This window comes from Tenrec ecaudatus, chromosome 14 (genome assembly GCF_050624435.1).
Source record: "Tenrec ecaudatus isolate mTenEca1 chromosome 14, mTenEca1.hap1, whole genome shotgun sequence".
Taxonomy (NCBI): Eukaryota; Metazoa; Chordata; class Mammalia; order Afrosoricida; family Tenrecidae; genus Tenrec; species Tenrec ecaudatus.
Window position 1 is genome coordinate 82,414,566 of NC_134543.1, and position 18,591 is coordinate 82,433,156.

General features: G+C 60.4%; 2 protein-coding genes across 3 annotated transcripts; one reads left to right on the plus strand and one right to left on the minus strand.

Moving 5' to 3' along the window:
* The first annotated feature begins 148 nt into the window (after positions 1 to 148).
* On the plus strand, positions 149 to 7,867 carry IPO4 (importin 4). 2 transcript variants are annotated; one of them, XM_075532005.1, is made up of 30 exons: positions 149 to 307; positions 388 to 474; positions 554 to 633; positions 720 to 761; positions 1,131 to 1,260; positions 1,340 to 1,519; positions 1,775 to 1,840; positions 1,936 to 2,037; positions 2,123 to 2,206; positions 2,413 to 2,577; positions 2,679 to 2,732; positions 2,877 to 2,986; positions 3,157 to 3,265; positions 3,363 to 3,492; positions 3,631 to 3,744; positions 3,839 to 3,952; positions 4,086 to 4,206; positions 4,374 to 4,485; positions 4,581 to 4,702; positions 4,785 to 4,862; positions 4,935 to 4,992; positions 5,085 to 5,190; positions 5,276 to 5,469; positions 5,555 to 5,602; positions 5,892 to 6,017; positions 6,108 to 6,316; positions 6,418 to 6,550; positions 6,638 to 6,742; positions 7,290 to 7,359; positions 7,454 to 7,867. In XM_075532005.1, exons 1-30 carry the CDS (start codon positions 239 to 241, stop codon positions 7,582 to 7,584), a joined length of 3,249 nt encoding a protein of 1,082 aa, XP_075388120.1. In that variant the 5' UTR covers positions 149 to 238; the 3' UTR covers positions 7,585 to 7,867. The 2 variants fall into 2 exon arrangements, with proteins under 2 accessions (XP_075388120.1, XP_075388121.1); XM_075532006.1 differs by lacking the exon at positions 6,638 to 6,742.
* A 51-nt stretch (positions 7,868 to 7,918) lies between these two features.
* On the minus strand, positions 7,919 to 13,791 carry REC8 (REC8 meiotic recombination protein). The gene is made up of 19 exons (XM_075532008.1): positions 13,736 to 13,791; positions 13,572 to 13,640; positions 13,317 to 13,450; positions 13,160 to 13,235; positions 12,931 to 13,051; positions 11,643 to 11,715; positions 11,204 to 11,283; positions 10,878 to 10,989; positions 10,681 to 10,753; positions 10,511 to 10,602; positions 10,341 to 10,390; positions 9,926 to 10,078; positions 9,251 to 9,317; positions 9,025 to 9,170; positions 8,830 to 8,878; positions 8,546 to 8,612; positions 8,311 to 8,442; positions 8,126 to 8,232; positions 7,919 to 8,010 (listed from the first exon to the last, which is right to left on the minus strand). The coding sequence occupies exons 1-19, from the start codon at positions 13,789 to 13,791 to the stop codon at positions 7,919 to 7,921; spliced, it is 1,749 nt and encodes a 582-aa protein (XP_075388123.1).
* Positions 13,792 to 18,591: the final 4,800 nt, after the last annotated feature.

Here is an 18,591-nt window from a genome sequence, read left to right on the forward strand (position 1 = left end):
GCACGGGGTGTGGGAACTAATCGCACGCGGAACCGACATTGTCAGGGCCCCGTTTCCGCGGCTAAACGGCAGCGCCTCACGGAAGTGCAGGAACCGGAACCCTGTGGGACGCGAACTGAGTTACCCGGGCGACGGGAGGAACGCAGAGCAAAGCCCTTTCCGCCGGAAGTCGGTGTCAGCGCCTCCACGTGCAGTGCCGGCTCCCTCCCGGCCCGGTAGGGGTGGCTCCACTGCTGCCATGGCGCCCACCGGCCTGGAGCAGATCCTGCGGGAGCTACTCCTGCCAGACACCCAGCGCATCCGGCGGGTACGGGGCAGGAAGGACCGGGCCGGGGCGGGCGGGAGGGGGCGGGGAAGGCCCGCCTCTGACCCTCAGCCTTCCCCCAGGCCACCGAGCAGCTTCAGATCGCTCTAAGGGACCCTGCCGCCCTGCCCGCGCTCTGCGACCTGCTGGCCTCGGCGACCGACCCCCAGGTGAGCGCGCCCCAGCGCGCCCCAGCGCCCGCCGCCTGCTCCTCGTGCCCCGAGCCTCACACTTGTTTCCCCCGCGTAGATCAGGCAGTTCGCGGCAGTGCTAACCCGCAGACGGCTGAGCACCCGCTGGCGGCGCCTGGCGACGGAGCCTCGGGAGAGGTGGGCGGGGCCTGAGGGGCGGGGCCGGGGCAGGCGGTACACTCCTAGGCCCACCTGTCCTCAACACCCGCCCCTTCGTCTTCCAGCCTCAAGTCCCTGGTCTTGACGTCCCTGCAGAGAGAGACGGAGTAAGTGCGTCTGCCTTCTGTCTGGATCCTGCCCGACTCCGGGCTGAGAGCAGTGACTGGGGGGGTGGTGGTAACAACATCAGTTCAAGACCAAGGGTAGAGGGAGGACCCATCTCAAAGCTGTATTGAAATAGAAAGTTCTTGAGGTTGGTCTGTGGTGACAGACCAAATGCGAGTCAGATGAATGGGATGGAAATACAACCTGAGAGTGAGCTCACCGGCTTAAAATCCCACTCACCCCAGCCTGCACCCCACTCTCTCATATGCCTGAACTTGGCAAAGACCCCGTGCCCACACCTCCTGAGCGGCCTTGCAGCATGTGCGGAGATTGTGATTGGAGGGTGATACGGGGATCGCTCCTGTTTGCAGGCATTCTGTGACCCTCAGCCTGGCCCAGCTGACAGCCACCATTTTCCGGAAGGAAGGCCTGGAGTCCTGGCCTCAGCTCATGCGGCTCCTTCAGCACAGCACCCAGAGCCCTCATCTCCCCGAGAGAGAGGTGCTTGCACGGTTGGCGGGAGGGAGGGACTGAAGGCTGGATAAACCAGGTAAGCTTCTCCCTTTTGGCTCCTGGGCAGAAGGGGCTTTTGTTGCTGAGTGTGGTGGTGGCCTCCCGGCCTGAAGCTTTCCAGCCCCACCACCGGGAGCTGCTTCGCCTTCTGAATGAGACCCTGGGTGCCGTGGGCTCCCCAGAGGTGCTCTTCTACTCCCTGCGCACCCTGACAGCCATGGCCCCCTACCTCGGCAGTGAGGATGTGGTGAGCCATGAACCCCTGCTTTCCCCATTTCACCATCCTTGGGCTGTCACACCCTCCCCCGGCAGGCTACAGAGCGGTGTGGTCATTTCCCTGCCTTTGAGGCTAGGCTATTGAGAGGGGAGATGGGGAGGCTGGTCTAGGTAGGGTGCCCGACCTCCTCCCCCCAAGTTCAGGCTGTGAGGAAGCTGCCAGCTTCCAGGACCTGAGGTTAGGTGGCACCGTGGTGTCTGATTCAGCTCATCCTGTGCCCTCCAGCCTCTCGCTCGGACATTGGTGCCCAAGCTCCTTGTGGCTGTGCAGACTCTGATTCCTGTAGACGAGGTGAGGACAGGTGGGCAGGGCTCTGTTGGGAGGAGTGCCCCTGCTGGAAAGGAAGCACCCAGCTCAATTTACAACGTCTTCCTTCCATCTGTCAGGCAAAGGCCTGTGAGGCCCTAGAGGCCCTTGATGAGCTACTGGAGTCAGAGGTGCCCATCATCACCCCCCACCTCTCTGAGGTCCTCACGTTCTGCCTGGCGGTGAGCCTGGGGTGGGCTTGCTCCTACTGTATACTCTGCTAGGTGTTTGCTTGCCTGTTTCTGATTCCCCTGAGTCTCTGGCCAGGTGGCAGGGAACGGAGCCTTGGGCAATGCCATACGCGTGCGGATTCTCTGCTGCCTCACTTTCTTGGTCAAAGTCAAGAGCAAGGTGAGAGCATGTCCTTGACCTCCATCCTCCACTACCATCACCATCGTGTCTCCAGGTCTCGTCTCACAGCTGGGCCTTTCTGTCCACTGTGGTTGTCCAAGCCTTGACCGGGAATCACTCTTGTGGCCTGGATGGCTGGATAGATTTAGTGTGAGCCCATCTTGGCAGCCGTCTCCTAGGGTCAGTCTTCCGCCCTCCCTCTCCAGGCCTTACTGAAGAACCGACTGCTGCCATCCTTGCTGCACACCCTGTTCCCCATTATGGCTGCCGAGCCGCAGTCGGGCCAGCTGGATCCTGAGGACCAGGATTCAGAAGAGGAAGAGCTGGAGCTTGGGCTGGTGGGAGAGACACCCAAGCACTTTGCCGTTCAGGTGGGACATGCCCCGGGGCCAGTATGGGAGGGGTTAGATTGCTGGGGCAAGTTGTGACATGCAGAGACGAGTCAGGCAAAACCTCCCCTCCACTCCCTCAGGTCGTGGACATGCTGGCACTACACCTGCCCCCCGAGAAGCTCTGTCCCCAGCTGGTAAGTGCCGCTCTGCCTTGTGGCACCCTCATTAGCAAGCCAGCCTTGTCCCAAGGTTTGGGCCCAGTTGGTGTGAAGGGCCTGTTGCTACCAGACTGGCAACCTCTGGGTGGCGCTTCAGGAGAGGGCTTTGTGCCTCCTCAGATGCCCATGCTGGAAGCGGCCTTGCAGAGTGGCAGCCCATACCAGCGCAAGGCCGGGCTGCTGGTACTGGCTGTGCTGTCTGACGGAGCTGGCGACCATATCAGGCAGAGGTACGGGCTGCACCTGTTCCTGGCAGCGCTCAGCCGGTGATTAGCAGTGTCCTCCACGCTCTCGCACGTCCTGGGTTGGAGGACAGGGGTTGGCTCTCACCCTCAGAGGGAGAGCAAGCCAGCCAGGGCGCTCGGGTCTGACTCCACCCCCTGCTGCTGCCCCCATCCAGACTGCTGTACCCGCTGCTGCAGGTCGTCTGCAAGGGCCTGGAGGACCCGTCCCAAGTCGTGCGCAACGCTGCACTGTTTGCCCTGGGCCAGTTCTCTGAAAACCTGCAGGTCAGCCAGGCCGAGCAGGGCAGTCCCCAGCCAGCGTTCGGCTTGCTGTGCCTGCAGCCGAGCCTGACGCGCGTGCACCTCCTTTTCTGCCTCCCAGCCCCACATCAGCAGCTACTCAGGGGAGGTGATGCCACTGCTCCTTGCCTACCTGAAGTCGGTGCCACTGGGGCACACGCACCATCTAGCCAAGGCCTGCTATGCCCTGGAAAACTTCGTGGAGAACCTAGGTAGTGATGGAAGGCGTGCCGTGGAGGCTGGGAGCTGCCAGGGGTGCCGCTGCTCCTCTAGCCCCTGCCTGTGTGGGACGGGCAGGGCTGGTGGGGAGCCCTGCTGTGGCGGTGAGGAGGGAGCACTCTTTCTCACAGGGTCCAAGGTGCAGCCCTACCTTCCGGAGCTCATGGATTGCATGCTGCAGCCTCTGCGGAACCCCAACAGCCCTCGGGCCAAGGAACTGGCAGTGAGCGCCCTCGGGGCCATCGGTGAGGACAAGGAGGCTGGGGCACAGGGTTTGTCCAGACAGCCTGTGTAGGCCCCGGGCCCTGGCCAACCCCGGTTCTTCCCCTCCCCCTGCAGCCACGGCTGCCCAGGCCTCTGTGCTGCCCTACTTCCCTGCAATCATGGAGTGCCTGCGGGAATTCCTCCTGACGGGCCAGGAGGACCTTCAGCCTGTGCAGATCCAGAGCCTGGGTGAGTGAGGGGCCAGGGGAGGGGCGCTCCCTTGGCGATCCGCAGGCACCTTCCTTCCCTGGGCCCTGCAGCTGCCCTGCCCACCTCCCGCTCAGCCACATGCCCCAGTGCTAACCAAGCCCTTGCCTCCCAGAGACACTTGGGGTGCTGGCGCGAGCCGTAGGGGAGCCCATGAGGCCCCTGGCTGAGGAGTGCTGCCAGCTGGGGCTGGGCCTGTGCGACCAGGTAGACGACCCTGATTTGCGGCGCTGCACGTGAGTGACCTGACTCCTCCCATGTGCCCGCCCACTGGGCCCCCCTTCCCAACCCTCCCCATCGCCCACCCCACACCCTGTTTCTCTGGTTCGGGGCCCTCGCCGGCATTCCCCCACCCTGCCCAGCTATGGCACCCAGAACTGCAGTCTTCACCTGCCTCCACCAGGTACAGCCTGTTTGCAGCCTTATCCGGGCTCATGGGGGAGGGCATGGCCCCCCACCTGCCCCAAATCACCACGCTCATGCTGGTGTCGCTGCGCTCCACCGAGGGCATCGTGGTGAGTCAGGGACTGAGCTGCAGGTGGGACAGGGCCAGCCTGGGTGAGCCGCCCCCAGCCCAGCTGAGCGGCTGCCCGGTGCGTCCTGCACGCAGCCCCAGTACGACGGCAGCAGCTCCTTCCTGCTGTTTGACGAGGAGAGTGACGGCGAGGAGGAGGAGGAACTCATGGACGAAGATGGGGATGCGGACGCAGACTCGGACTCGGAGATCTCAGGGTACGAGGGCTACTGCTCGTTTCTGGTCGGGGATGCGACCCAATGCCGGTGCCTGATAGTTGCCGCCGCCTCCTCCCTGTAGGTACAGCGTGGAGAACGCCTTCTTTGACGAGAAGGAGGACACGTGTGCCGCCCTCGGGGAGATCGCGGTGAACGCCAGGTGAGTGGCGCCCCTCTTCTGGCCTAGGGCACCTACCTGCGAGCCCTTCTCCATGGCTGTGTTTGCCCACAGCGTGGCCTTTCTTCCCTACATGGAGAGCGTCTTTGAGGAAGTGTTCCAGCTGTTGGAGGTGAGTGGCCTGGTCCAGGGCAGGGATGCTGGGGGCCGCACCTAGGGGGCCTGGGTTCGCGGTGTACAGGCCCTGACCCCCTCGCCCCACAGTGCCCTCACCTGAGTGTGCGGAAATCGGCACATGAGGCCCTGGGTCAGTTCTGCTGTGCGCTGCACAAGGCCTGCCAAAGCTGCCCCTCGGAACCCAACCATGCTGGTGAGGTGGGCAGGCTGGGTCTGGGCAGGGCAGGAGGCAGTGGGCTGGCTGAGCCGGCCCAGGCCTCAGCCGGTGGTGTCTGCAGCGCTGCAGGCGGCCCTGGCCCGGGTGGTGCCCTCCTACATGCAGGCGGTCAGCAGGGAGCGGGAGCGCCAGGTGGTCATGGCTGTGCTGGAGGCCCTGACGGGGGTGCTGCACCGCTGCGGGAGCACCGCTCTGCAGCCCCCCGGGCGCCTTGCCGAGCTCTGCAGCACGCTCAAGGCTGTGCTGCAGCGGAAGGTGAGTGGGGCGCAAGGGCCCCTTCATCCCCATGGGAAGGGGCAGGCAGGCGAGCAGGGCCGAGCTGAGCTGCTTCTGCCCACAGACGGCCTGCCAGGACACGGAGGAGGAGGATGAGGACGATGACGACCAGGTGAGCACTTCAGTGGCCAAGTTTGTCCTAGAGGGCGTGGGGCCACAGCCCCTTTGGCTGAGCCTCGGGGAGTCGGAGCTGCTACAAGAGCGGGGTGAGGCCCGAGAGTGACTCCGCTGGATCCCACCAGGCCTGTGGGAGTTCAGAGGTTTCCTGGAGCTGGGGGCCTGGAGTGATGATGGGCATGGGTGGGCGGGAGGTGAGATGTGAGAGAGCTCAGGCTAGCCCCCTGTGGCCTGAGGCAGCAGGTAGTCAGGAGGTGAGCTTGGACCCCACCCTGGCCCCGCAGGCCGAGTACGACGCCATGTTGCTGGAGCACGCGGGAGAGGCTATCCCCGCCCTGGCCGCTGCGGCGGGGGGAGACGCCTTCGCCCCCTTCTTTGCTGGCTTCTTGCCATTACTGCTCTGCAAGACGGTGAGTGCTCCAAGGCCCACTGACCTTAAGCCCTGCCCCATGCCCGCCATGTGTGCCCTGCTCACCCACCTCCCCACGCCCCCCCTCCAGAAGCAGGGCTGCTCAGTGGCGGAGAAGTCGTTTGCGGTGGGGACGCTGGCAGAGTCTATTCAGGGCCTGGGGGCCGCCTCGGCCCAGTTTGTCTCCCGGCTGCTCCCTGTGCTGCTGAGCACCGCCAGGGAGGCCGACCCCGAGGTGCGGAGCAACGCCATCTTTGGGCTGGGTGTGCTGGCGGAACACGGGGGCCGCCCCGCTCAGGAGTATCCTCTGTGTCCAGGATGGGCCTTGGGGGGTGGTGGGCCCCAGGGCAGGAACAGCCCGGCCTGTGTGCACACTACTTGGCTCCTTGACTGTCTCCCAGACACTTCCCCAAGCTCCTGGGGCTTTTGTTGCCCCTCTTAGCGCGTGAGCGCCATGACCGCGTCCGAGACAACATCTGTGGGGCGCTCGCCCGCCTGCTGATGGCCAGTCCCACAAGGACACCGGAGCCCCAGGTCAGGGAGGACTGGGGGTAGTGGGCAGGGGTTAAGAAGCTGAGGAGCAGGCAGGGCAAGTGGACCTGAGGCCTAGACTCTGTCCAGGTGCTGGCTGCCCTGCTGCATGCCCTGCCGCTGAAGGAGGACTTAGAGGAGTGGGTGACCATGGGGCACCTCTTCAGCTTTCTCTACCAGAGCAGCCCTGACCAGGTAACGGTGGTTCAGGTGGGCTTCTGGGCCCACTGAGACTGGGGCTGAGGCTCAGCTGGCGTCGTTGATAGCTGACTGTGACACTTGCCGCACCCACCTGTGTCCTCATTGTTCACCTGCACAGGTGGGCAGCCCGCCCTGTGCTTCCTGTCCTGACAGCATTTTCCTCAGGCAAGCACCCGCCCCCCTGGCCATGTCCACTCTGGGCTGCGCCAGACGGGCTAGCTTTCCTGGGCCCTGCAGTGCTCTGGCCCACCAACTGCTTGCTCCTCAGCCGCAGAGCTGCCCCACGTGGCTAGATGCACACTCGGCCCAGGACTCCTTCCTGCGACCCGTCTGTCTTTTAGAAAGAGTCTGTAGGCTTTTACTTTTAAGGCCACAATTTCCGTCACCTTGGGCCACCCCTTCCTGCCAGAGCTCCAACAGCCCTGGGGGGAGGCAGCCTCTCCCTGGGGTCAGGGTGGGGGTCAGCCCCGCCTCTGGGACCTCTGCAAACCCCCTTGCCCAGCAGGAGGTGCCGAGGTGCCGCTGCTCTCCTCCCCTGCAGGTTGTGGACGTGGCTCCTGAGCTTCTGCGCATCTGCAGCCTGATTCTGGCTGACAACAAGATCCCCGCAGGTGAGAGTGGGAGGTGGGGGGCAGGGGGGCGAGGGCGGGGAGCCCTTGGAACCCATTGCCCTGAGACCTCTCCCTCTGTCCTCACTCTGCCCAGATGCCAAGGCCGCACTGCTGCTGCTCCTGACCTTTTTGGCCAAACAGCACGCCGACAGCTTCCAGACAGCCCTGGGCTCACTGCCTGGCGACAAGGCTCAGGAGCTCCAGGCCACACTGGGCCTCAGCTAGACCGAGCCGTGGCCAGTCTGGAAGAACGGAGCAGCCCGGGCCTCGGCCCTTGCACCACTGCTTGGCCCACTGCAGCTCACATGTGCACACCAAAGATCCTGGGCCTCAGCCCACTGCAGTCCCGCCCTGTTTGCCACCTTACAGGGCGTCCCTGGGGCAGGACTTTTCACAACGCAATGACACCAGACTGCAATAAAGGCAGGCTTCTGCTCAAACAGCGGCTGTGGGCGGCGGGAAGGCTGTAGCGGTGCCGTCAGAAAGGAAGCAGACCAGACCCAGTGAAGCAGGACGTGGTTTATTGAGGCTGCCTTCTCAGCAGCTTTGTGCGCGTGTTCTAACCGCTGTGGAACCGAGGCCCCGGCTGGATCAAGAGGCGCCCATATGGCGTCTCTTGTTTTATACAAAGGATCCGCTGCGCTGAGAGCACTGGGGGGAGGGGACAATGAGACAGGGTCAGGGGCACGATCTCCCTGCTCCCACTTCAGTTCCTACCGCAGCCTCTGCCCTGTGTGCCCCCCACCTGACACGTGTGTACACTCACCCAAGAGCAGGTAGAAAACCTGGGCAGCCGTCCTGCGGGAACTGAGCGGCGTCACCAGGCTGCTGAAGTCGGCCTCCCTGTTGGCCTGCAGCTCCAGTGCTACAGCCCTGGAGGGACCAGGAGCCCTGAGCTGAGGCCACAGCCTGCGTCTGTACCCCGGTGAGGCGCACCCCCCACCCCCATACCTGTGCACAGCCTCCAGCGACAGCAGCTCGGGCTCTGGGGGCAGCTGGGCCGGCATCTCCACCGGGAGCTCGGGGAGCTCAGGCACCACGGGCAACACAGGGGGCTCTGGCTGCTCTGCCTCAGCCCATGCCCTGGAGAACGGGAGCCAGGGTGAGAGCGAGGTTCCCCTCCCCTCAGAGGCCATGGGCCTCGTGTCCCAGCGCCACCCCAAGCGCACACAGCCAGGCTGCTTACCACCGTTCTTCCGGGGGGAGGAGGCTGGTGCGGGACTTCTCCTCCTCTGCTGCTTCCAGGGAGAGCTCTGAGGGGGGGACGGGGAGGCGTGGAGGGAGGCGCGCTGGGGAGGGCTTCCTGGCTCTGGAGGCCCAGGTGTAAGGGGAAGGTGGGGGGTGGCAAACTGAAAGCTGCCACACCTGGGGGGTAGGGGAGTGTCTCCCATCTGTAGCACTCGCTGCTGAGTCAGAAAGCAAGTTTCCTGGGAGTGCTTAAAGGTCTCCACCGCCCCTCCTGCCCCTTACCTGAAGACAGCATAAGGGGCCCGCTGGGCTCCTGGGCCTCCCTCAGGACCTGGAGAATAGGGGGAGGAGAAGCAGTTGGTGGCGAGCATGCCTAGAGTGCAGACTGGGCACACCCACGGGGTGCTGGCCCGTGGAGGCTCAGGGCAGAGAGCCTGCTGGGCAGTAAAAGCTCAGCACAGGAGTGGGTGCGGTTACCTCGATTTCACTCAGGGTTTCCAGCTTCCTCCTCTCCTCCCCTGCTGCCGCCTCAGGTGCCAGGGGCGGCGTCTTTCTAAGCACACTCGGGGGCGGCTGGGCACAACGGGTCCAGAGAGCCAGCAGTTCCGGAGGCAGCCAGCCAGCTGGGGGGCGGGGAGTGAGGGATGGTTGGTGAGGAATGTGGGTTCAGAGGGTCCCTGTGGCCAGCCCCCGCTGCTCTTACGTTGAGTTGGTGTACGGAACAGCTCCGCTGGGCTTACAGTTGTCCACTCAGGAGGCTGGACCATGGGCTGCCGGGGGAAGGCCAGAAACTCACTCAGTTCTGAGCAAGTCACCCTTCCTCCCTTGGGTGTCCTTTCATGAGCCTCAGGCCTGCAGCCTCTGGGCCTTACCCCCCTCTGCTTGCACCACTCCTTGCGAGGGGGTCGGGAAGTGCTCAGAACATTGTCTTTGAGGCTCAGCTTGTATCATCCATTGCTAAAGCAGGATGGAAAGGGCCATGGGATTCTTTATGGCCCTGGGTAGGGCTTTTAAACCTGATTGGAGCCCTAGGATGGGAAGGAGCCCTGGTGCCAGGCATAGTGATTACCTACTGGGTCGCTAAACACAAGGTCGACAGTTTGAAACCAGGCATGGGAGAAAGACAGGCTTTTTCTTGCAAAAAGTTATCTCGGAAACAAGATCATCTGTCCTGTGCGTCAGAATCGGCTCGCCCTGAGATTTTTTGGGGGGGTTGCCTCAGGTCATACGAGTCAGGGTCACTCAAGGAGCATGGTGGGTGTACAAACTCGTCACCCACATTCTCTGAGGGATGGAGCCTGAGTTTCCCATCAAATTCCCCGTGGATTCCCAGGCTCCACCCACTCCCCCCCTCCGTGGGACCTGGGCCTGTACTCACACATTCCCGGCATTGTGCTTTGGTTTGCAATTGTTCCTGGAACTTCACCCGGGAGATCTGAGTCTCCTTGTCCCAAAACAGTAACTGGCGTCGACGGCGGCGGCGGGCGGGAGCAGGTGGGCTCCCAGAAGGGGAGACTGGGGGCTTCTTGGGCTGAGTGGGGAATGGAGGCAGGGCAAGGCTATGTCTTAGCTCCTGTCCTGTAGACTGCAAAGGACCCCAAGCACCCACCCATCCAGGGGTCCTGGGAAAGGGTTGGAGCAAGACCTCCACAGCCCTATGGTAGAGCCCTCTGGTTAGGCGTGAGCAGGCTCTGGATGCCAAGGGTTGGGAAAGGGCACCTTTCATTCACTTCAACCACTGTAGACTAGCAGTGGCCTGCCCTTGGGGATGGCTCCGAAGGGACAGGACTCACCCTGGGGCTGGGTGGGGCCGGCAGACGCAGCTCCTGGGGAGGGGTCACCTCTGCAACAACAACCAAGGTCTACAGTCTGTCCCTGTCCCCCTTGTGGTCATCCAGACAGAAGCGGGAGGGGAGGGCAGGGCCTCTATCTGAGAAGAGACCCAGCCAGGACAGGCACTCACCCATCGGCAGAGCCCCTGGCTCCCAGGGAGCTCGCTTAAGCTCCTCAGGGCCTACTTCCTGGCCTGGAGGCAGCTCTGCTGCCCCTTCTGCCCTGAAGGGAGAGGCACAAGACAAATTAGCACCCCCAAAAGCAGCATGAGGCCCCACCCAGTCTAGTCCTTGCTCTTACTGTGCAGAGATCAGAGGCGAGGGCGAGGGTACTGGGGCTTCACCCTCCGGGCCCCGGGGCTGTTCCTGGGCTTCTGCGGTCACTACAGAGAGAGGACCTGGGGTTAGTGGGCAGAAAAGAGATCGCTGCACTGCCCAGTCCTGGGTTGCTGGGGGGAGGGGGGGTCTGACCCTCAAGTGCTGGGTGGTGGGGCTCACGCTGCTGGCGAGATCTGGCTCGTAGCTGTTCCTCCAACAATATTGCTTCATCTTCCTCAGCCATCAGCAGGTCCAGGGCTTGGCGGGTGACCTCAGGGAGGTCCTGCTCTCCCTGTTGGGGGAGATGAATGCCAAGGGGAGGGAATATGATGACACCCCGTTTTCTGAAAAAGGCAAGTAGATCCAGGAGGGCTCGAGGCATGATACAGAGCCAAGGGGAGTGCAGAAATGGGCGTGGATAAGTAGTCCTGGTTTGGGCCAGGGCGAAGGCCACGCGGAGGGGCGGGGTGGCGGCTGTCAGAAGCAGGATGGAGGAGCCCACTCACCTCGATCTGCAGCACGTGGATGGGCTCGGGCTCCTGAAGGGTGATGGCCTCCGGAGAGACCACGGTGCCCAGCCTCTGCTCTGCAGGAGCAGGGAGTCACACTAAACCTCTGTTCCTGTCCAGGACCCTCCCCGGCCAAGGAGGTAGAAAGCACACAGCCCCTCCTGCCCAGTCCACCTATGCACTAGTCGGCCCCCGAGCCAGTCACCAGCGACCTGACTCGTACGGAATGCCAACTCCGCTACCCTCACTGGCCTCATCTGTGAACAACGGGGATGGAGAGTCTGACCTAAGACTTTTGGGAGGTAGCCGTGAGTTTCCACGCAGAGCGCCCCTCCTGGGGCCTGACTTCCGGGAAAGAGCTGTCTCAGGTAGCCATTTCCACAGCTCTTGGGCCTTCCTATGTCTTCCCACAAGAGCGGAGGGTCTCTGTGCTCACCTGGTTTCTTTGGGACTTCAGGTGAGATCTCAAGAGCTCTTTCTGGGGTCACCGCCTCCAAGAGGTGTCGAATCTTTGGGAAGGGATGGAGGGAAAAAGGATTTGGTGTCAGCTTCCTTCTCTACTTTTATAACCTTATATATCCAAACCAAACCTGTTGCCGTCAAACTGATGCCAACTCAGTGACCCTAGCGAACAGTAGTCTCCAAGGCTGGAAGTCTCGCAGGAGCAGACTGCCACTGTCCTCCCAAGGAAGTGGCCAGTGGGTTTGAACCACCGACTTTTTGGTTAGCACCCAAGTCCTTAACCACTGCAGCACCAGGGACCTTGGACACTGAGGCAGTGGATGGTAGCATCCTTCTGTTCGGTTCTCATGGCATTAACACCAGTTTGCATTAAGTCCATTCCCCATCCGGTGTTCTCCATGCCCACCAGGGCCCTTGCATCTGACTTTTGTCCGTCTGTCTAGGCAACAGGCACTATCTCCTAATGTCAAATGTCACGAGGGACAGAGATGAACAGAAAAGAGGCATACAGTCTAGCAGGGAGACAAGTTTGTATATGACCTCAATAATCAGCACAAAAGGTAAAACATGGCTTACTGATGCTTGAAGTCCCGGAGCAACATTTAATTCCGGCTCCAAAACCAAACTCACTGCCATTGAGTTCATAGTGACCCTGTGGGACAGGGTAAAACTGCCCCTGTGAGTTTCTGAGAGACTGACTGGGAGTAGAATGTCCCATTTTTCGCCCTCGGAGCAGCTGGTGGTTTCAAACTGCTGACCTTGCAGTTTAGCAGCCCAACCGCTATGCTCACCAGGAGCATGAAGGAGGGCGGCCTGTGAGCCGGGCCTGCAAGGACGTGCAGGACACGGGGAAGTAGAGCATGCGAGAGGAGCATTTGAGCTAGGGCGGGGGAAACACATGAATGTGGTTCACGGGGCAGACTGATGCCTGGAAGGCAAGGCTGCTCAGACAGGATGTGCTGAGAGTTGTCTGGAAAGGGCTGGCAGTGAGGAGCTGAAGTTTGGAGGTAGGGCTGTGGACAACGGGGAGAAGCCCTGTGATGAGAGCCTGGATTGTGGCCTTGGTGGCGGCAGGAACAACGTGGAGGTGCACGGGGACAGGAACTCTGGCGTTCTAGCAGCTCGTAGTGACCAGGTGAGTGCAGGGGGCCTTGCCTGTAGGGGAGAACCAGGGCGGCCCACTCTCCCTAATGCACTCCCAGACTGGCCCAGGGACAGCCCTTTTGCATTGTCATGAGGTGCTTCAGGACACTGGGCTCTACCTGAGGGATATCAAAGGGGGCAGGAAGTTGAGGATCCACAGACATCATTCCAAAAAACGGGTCAGGAGCATCTTCCAGCGTCTCCATCATAGTCAGGATGTTAGGCAGCAGCAGGCTGGGCCTGGGGGGGAGAGGGGGCGATCAGGGATGGCAGCTGGGGTGTGCCGAGAGCAAGCAAGTAGTGGCTTCACCAAAGGCCGGGTGGGCTCAGCCCCAGGGGGACACTCACAACTCGGTCTCTGCCATATCGATGCGGATCTGCTGCTGGGCCCGATGCAGATGATCCAAGATGTGCTGGATGTCCTCTGGGTAGGAAGGGCAGGGCGGGTCAGCACCAGGAGCCAGGCACCCCGGCTCTGCCCCCTTGCTTGGGCTCCCCGCCTTACCGATGAGGTACTGGCACTGTTGGTAGTAGACCCGGATCACGCCGATCTGGAGCTGGGCTGACAGGTAGAGAGAGAAGCAGGGCCGCGGCAGGCCAGGCGCCATTCGGACCAGGACGTAGTTGAGGATTTCCTCGCTGGGGCGGGCGGGGAGGTAGGAGTTCAGTGACCTTTTCACCACCGCCCCCAGGGGTCCAGTCTCCCAGCCTGGCCGGCGCATGGAGTGGGGGAGCCTCTTCCCACCTCTCGGAGCCTTACCAGATCTTCACCACGTTCACCTTCAGGTATTCCCGCTTCATCAAGCGGCTCCCGCGCGTGGCGGCCAGCCTGGAGCGGGAGTGGGGGGCGTCAGGCGGAGCCCCCCCCCCGAGTCCCGCCCCTCCCGGAGCGCAGCTCTCCGCCCCCGGGGGCGCGGCGCTCACCAGATGGTGGAGAAGCAGCCCGTGTGCCGCTGGAGCACGTTGGGGTAGTAGAACATCTTCGCGCGGCGCTTTCAGCCTCCGTCCGCGGGGATGTGGCCAGGTGGCGCCGGGGAGGGTGGGTGGGGAGGACCCGGGAAGCTAAATGCAGGAGCGCGCACACAATACGCGGATCAACCAGAGAAGCGAGCCGGAGACGCACGACCCCGGTCCGCGGACCCCGGTGGGCTCGCGCCGCGTGGGCACGAGGAGCTCACCTCTCTGGGCCCTTCCGAGTTGGGGTCCAGGCTGGGGATGCTGCAGGGCGGAGGGCGTCCTCCTCGGTCTGCCGATGGCTGCCTCCTCTGCGCGCAGGTGGGTGCCCGTCCGGGGATGCCGCCGCCGGGAGTGTCCGCCCAGGGCTTGCCAGCTCGCTCCTTATTTGGCGCGGCGACCCCCGGAGGAGCCAATGGGGACGCGGAGCCGCGCGTCCGTGCGGGAGACCCCGGGGCGCGGGCGGCGGCCGCGGACCAATGGGCAGAGCGTGCGCGCGCGGGCGGGAGGCGCGGGGACATTGTGCGCTGTCCCGACCAATGGGCGCGCCGCCTCGTCCTAGTAACAAGCGGCTTCCAGAGGCGCGACCCCCGGGCCAATGAGCCGGCGGCAGGCTCCGCGTCCCCTCCCGCAGACCTGGTAACAATAGCCATTCGGGGGCCGGGCGGGTCGGGGTCACGTCGGGGGCAATCGCGCTCTCCCGGGTCAGGGTGCCACGGTGGAAAATCCCTGACCTGTGCGACGACCCTGCCCCTTTCCCGCCAAATCCGCTTCGGTTAGCAGGTGATGGGTGCGCCGCCGCCCCGCCCGGGAGGCAGCAGAAAGGAAAGGCGGGGTGAACTTGGTGGGCCGTGGGGGCACGCGGTCAGAGGACAGCCCTGGCTGGGTCTTCGTGAGACGGCACGGCTTAGGTGGTGAGCCCGCCCGCCCGCCCCATGTGGTCGTCCTTCGGAGTGGGTGTTCTGAACGCCCTTGCTGGGGTTCAGGGCCGAGTTCCCGGCCTACAAGGGCCACCCAGTTGCCGCGTTCATTCTTGGTGGGAAGTTAAGTTCTGTGGTTGTAGGGACAAATCTCCCAGCACGCCCAGCCTCCTGCCTCGGCAGACCTCCTGCCTCCTTGTTGCATATCCACTCCTGGTCATGCCCCCTCCCAGCTGGAGGCTCCTGTGTTCTGGGGACCTGACCTTTCCAGAAAATACCTGGCACTTAGCTCAGAAAATATTTGCCAAGTGAATGTGCATTTGCCCCGAGTCTATAGCCACTGAATGGGAGAGCTGGGAGCAATTTAGAAAACAACTAGCCCCAGCTTTGCCCGTAAGAGAAATCCACACAGGCTTCTCCCAAGCCTGAGTTCTCTGAGAGCTTGGTTGGGAACTCCAGTGCTCCTGGTCCTTGTTCCACTGCCCTCGGCTACGTTGACTTCTACGGTTTGCAAATGGATTTGCTCGCTCTACACGTTGGCAGCCTTTTTTAAGCGCTCGACTGGGGCCACAAAGATGACAGTCCGGACATCTACCTTAAGGTGCTGAGAACCTAATTTTTAAAAATCATTTTATTAGGGGCTCATACACCTCCCATCACCATCTATACATACATCAGTTGTGTAAAGCACATCTGTACATTCATTGCCCTAATCATTCTCAAAACATTTGCTCTCCACCCAAGCCCCTGGCATCAAGTCCTCATTTTTCCCCTCCCTCCCCGCTCCCCCCTCCCTCATGAACCCTGATAATTTATAAATTATTATTTTGCCATGTCTTGCTCTGTCCCATGTCTCCCTTCCCCCACTTTTCTGTTGTAAGGCCCCCCAGGGAGGAGATCACATGCAGATCCTTGAAATTGGTTCCCTCTTTCCAACCCACCCTCCCTAGCCCCTCCCAGTATCATCACTCACACCCCTGGTTCTGAGGGGATCATCCACCCTGGCTTCCCTGTGTTTCCAGTTCCCATCTGTACCAGTGTACTCTGGTCTGTCTAGTCAGGCTTGCAAGGTAGGATTTGGATCATGACAGTGGGAGGGGGGGGAAGCATTGAGGAGCTAGAGGAAAGTTGTATTTTTGATCATTGCTACATCGCACCCTGACTGTCTCGTCTCTTCTCCAAGACTCTTCTGTAAGGGGATGTCCAGTGGCCGACAAATGAGCTTTGAGTTTCCATTCTGCACTCCCCCTTCATTCACTATGGTAAGATTTTTGTTCTGATGATGCCTGATACCTGATCCCTTGACACCTTGTGATCGCACAGGCTGGTGTGCTTCTTCCATGTGGGCTTTGTTGCTTCTGAGCTAGGTGGCCGCTTGTTTACCTTCAAGCCTTTAAGACCCCAGACGCTATATCTTTTGATAGCCGGGCACCATCCGCTTTCGTTGCCACTTTTGCTTATGCACCCATTTGTCTTCAGCGATCCTATCGGGGTGAGCACAAAATGATATATTTTTGTTCTTTGATGCCTGATAACTGATTTTTTCAGCACCTCGTGGTCACACAGGCTGGTGTGCTTCTTCCATGTGGGCTTTATTGCTTCTGAGCTAGATGGCCGCTTGTTTATCTTCAAGCCTTTAAGAGCCCAGACGCTATCTCTTTTGATAGCCAGGCACTATCAACTTTCTTCACCACATTTAGTTGTTCACCCACTTTGTCTTCAGCAGTTGTGTCGGGGAAGGTGACCATCATAGAATGCCAATTTAATAGAAGCTAGTATTCTTGCATTGAGGGAGTACTTGAGTGGAGGCCCAATGTCCCTCTGCTACCTTAATACTAACCTTATAAATATATGCACATAGATAACTTTCCCCATCTTCATGTATAAATATATTTGCATATGTACATGTCTTTATCTAAACCTCTATAAATGCCCTCTGCCTCCCAGGTCTTTCCTCTATTTCCTTTGACTTCCCTTCTGTCCCACTATCATGCTCAGTCCCCACCAAGGTTTCAGCAATTCCTCTTGGTTACATTACCTTTGATCATGCCCAACCAGGCCTCCCACACCCTCTCACCACCAATTTGGATTGCTTGTTGTTCCCTTGTCCCTGGGTTTATAACACCACTACCTTAGCCCCCACCCCCCCATCTCCCATGTCCCCATGGAAATCGGTCCCCTTGCTTTCTCCTCTGATTGTTCATCCAGCCTATCTTATTTAGACAGACGTGCGGAGATAGTAACATGCATAGAAACAAGACAGAGCAAAACCAAGCAACAATATACAACAAAACAACAAGCCAATGACTAAAACAAGACACAAGAAGGAAAAACTTGTAGTTAGAGGATTGTTTGTTGGCCTTTAGGAGTATTTTCCAGTCCAGTCTGTTGGGGCACCACACCCTGGCCGCAAAGTCCACCTTCAGCTTTCCCTGGGGACCTTGCCACTCCATTCCCTTGCTGTTCTGTTGCACCCCCTTGATGTTTTGCCTCGGTGTGGTGGATCCGATTGGGTGCATTTCCCTCACAGTGTCTCTGGTGTTGTCCCCTGTAGGGCTATGGGTTAGTGAGGAATGTCATGTCTCATAGTGGGGCTGGCCATGTGGTCCTCTCTGTGGACTGGCTGCTCTAATTGGGAACATCAACCTCCTGGCCTGGTGGGCCATGATGTGCTCCACTCTTTCCTCCTCCCCCTTTATCTGCTCCCGTGTGCTCCGATCAGATATGCCCCTTTTCCAGAGCTGTAGATTCAGCGCCATCCTTTGATATAAATTCTGAGGGGAGGGGAAGATGTCCTTTTAGTAGTTGGGGTTGGGGCCGGCCCCCCAGAGAACCTAATTTTGGAAGCTAAGCCAGGGACACAAATCATTTATTCACTTGCTTATCCATTTCTTCCACGAGTAGGTTCCAGGCGCCCCTCCAGGTTCTTGGGACGCAGACATGCGTACAATCGGGTTCTATCCTTAGGGAGAAGGGAGCGGTGATAAGCAAGTAGAAAAGTAGACTGTCTTTCGGGTGGGGATCAAGTGCTCCAGAGAAAAAAGGGGCTGTGGAAGACCTCTCAGGGGAGCCTTTCCTAAAGAGATGCCATTTTAACAGACCCAACTTCAGTGAGGGGCCAAGTCTGTGTGTACGTGGAAGGGTTTCACACAGAAGAACCAGCAGGCACAAAGGACAAGAGGCGTGTTTGGTTGAATTCAAGGAGCCAAGAAAGTGACAAGGGGAGGATGGCACAGGCTGAAGAGGGGACGGGAGCCACATCTCAGGGACTTTGACCCCAGTTGGAAGCCAATAGCCGGTTTTGAGCAGAGGTGTGCTGAGACTCAGGGAGTCGGGCTATTTCGAATCGGATGGAGGTGAGTGAAGAGTGGGAGCAGGGAGACTAGTTAGGAGGTTAGCTGGGAGAGCGGAGGGTAGCTTGTTCCAAAGTGGTGGTGGCAGTGATGACAGCAGAGAGGACTGGCCCGAGTGTGTGTTGAAGAAGCAAGGATAGAGATGCCGATGTCTTGGACATGGGCCATGAGAGAAAATGGAAGTTAAGGAGGTAGCTTAGAACCTGGTACCAAGAAGGTTTGCAGGACGATTTCGGGAATTGGAAGGCACAGCAGGTACTTGTGCTGCTCAGTAGCGGAGGCTTTCTCTGGCAGCAGAGATGCCTGTTTAGGTCCTTGGCTTCTTAGGACAATGGGCAAGACTGAACCATCCCAGGAGGCAGGGAGGCTCCGAGGCAGCATTCATTGGATCAAAGGAGAGCGCGAGAAGATCCTTGGAGAGGCTGAGGCATTTGGATTTGGTCCTGCCAGTGAGCCACTGACAGTCTAAAACAGAGTGACAAGACAGGAAGGTGTCTGGAGAGCCAAGCTGCCCTTGGTGTCAATGAGAGGGCGGGGAACGGAGGCTGTGGCC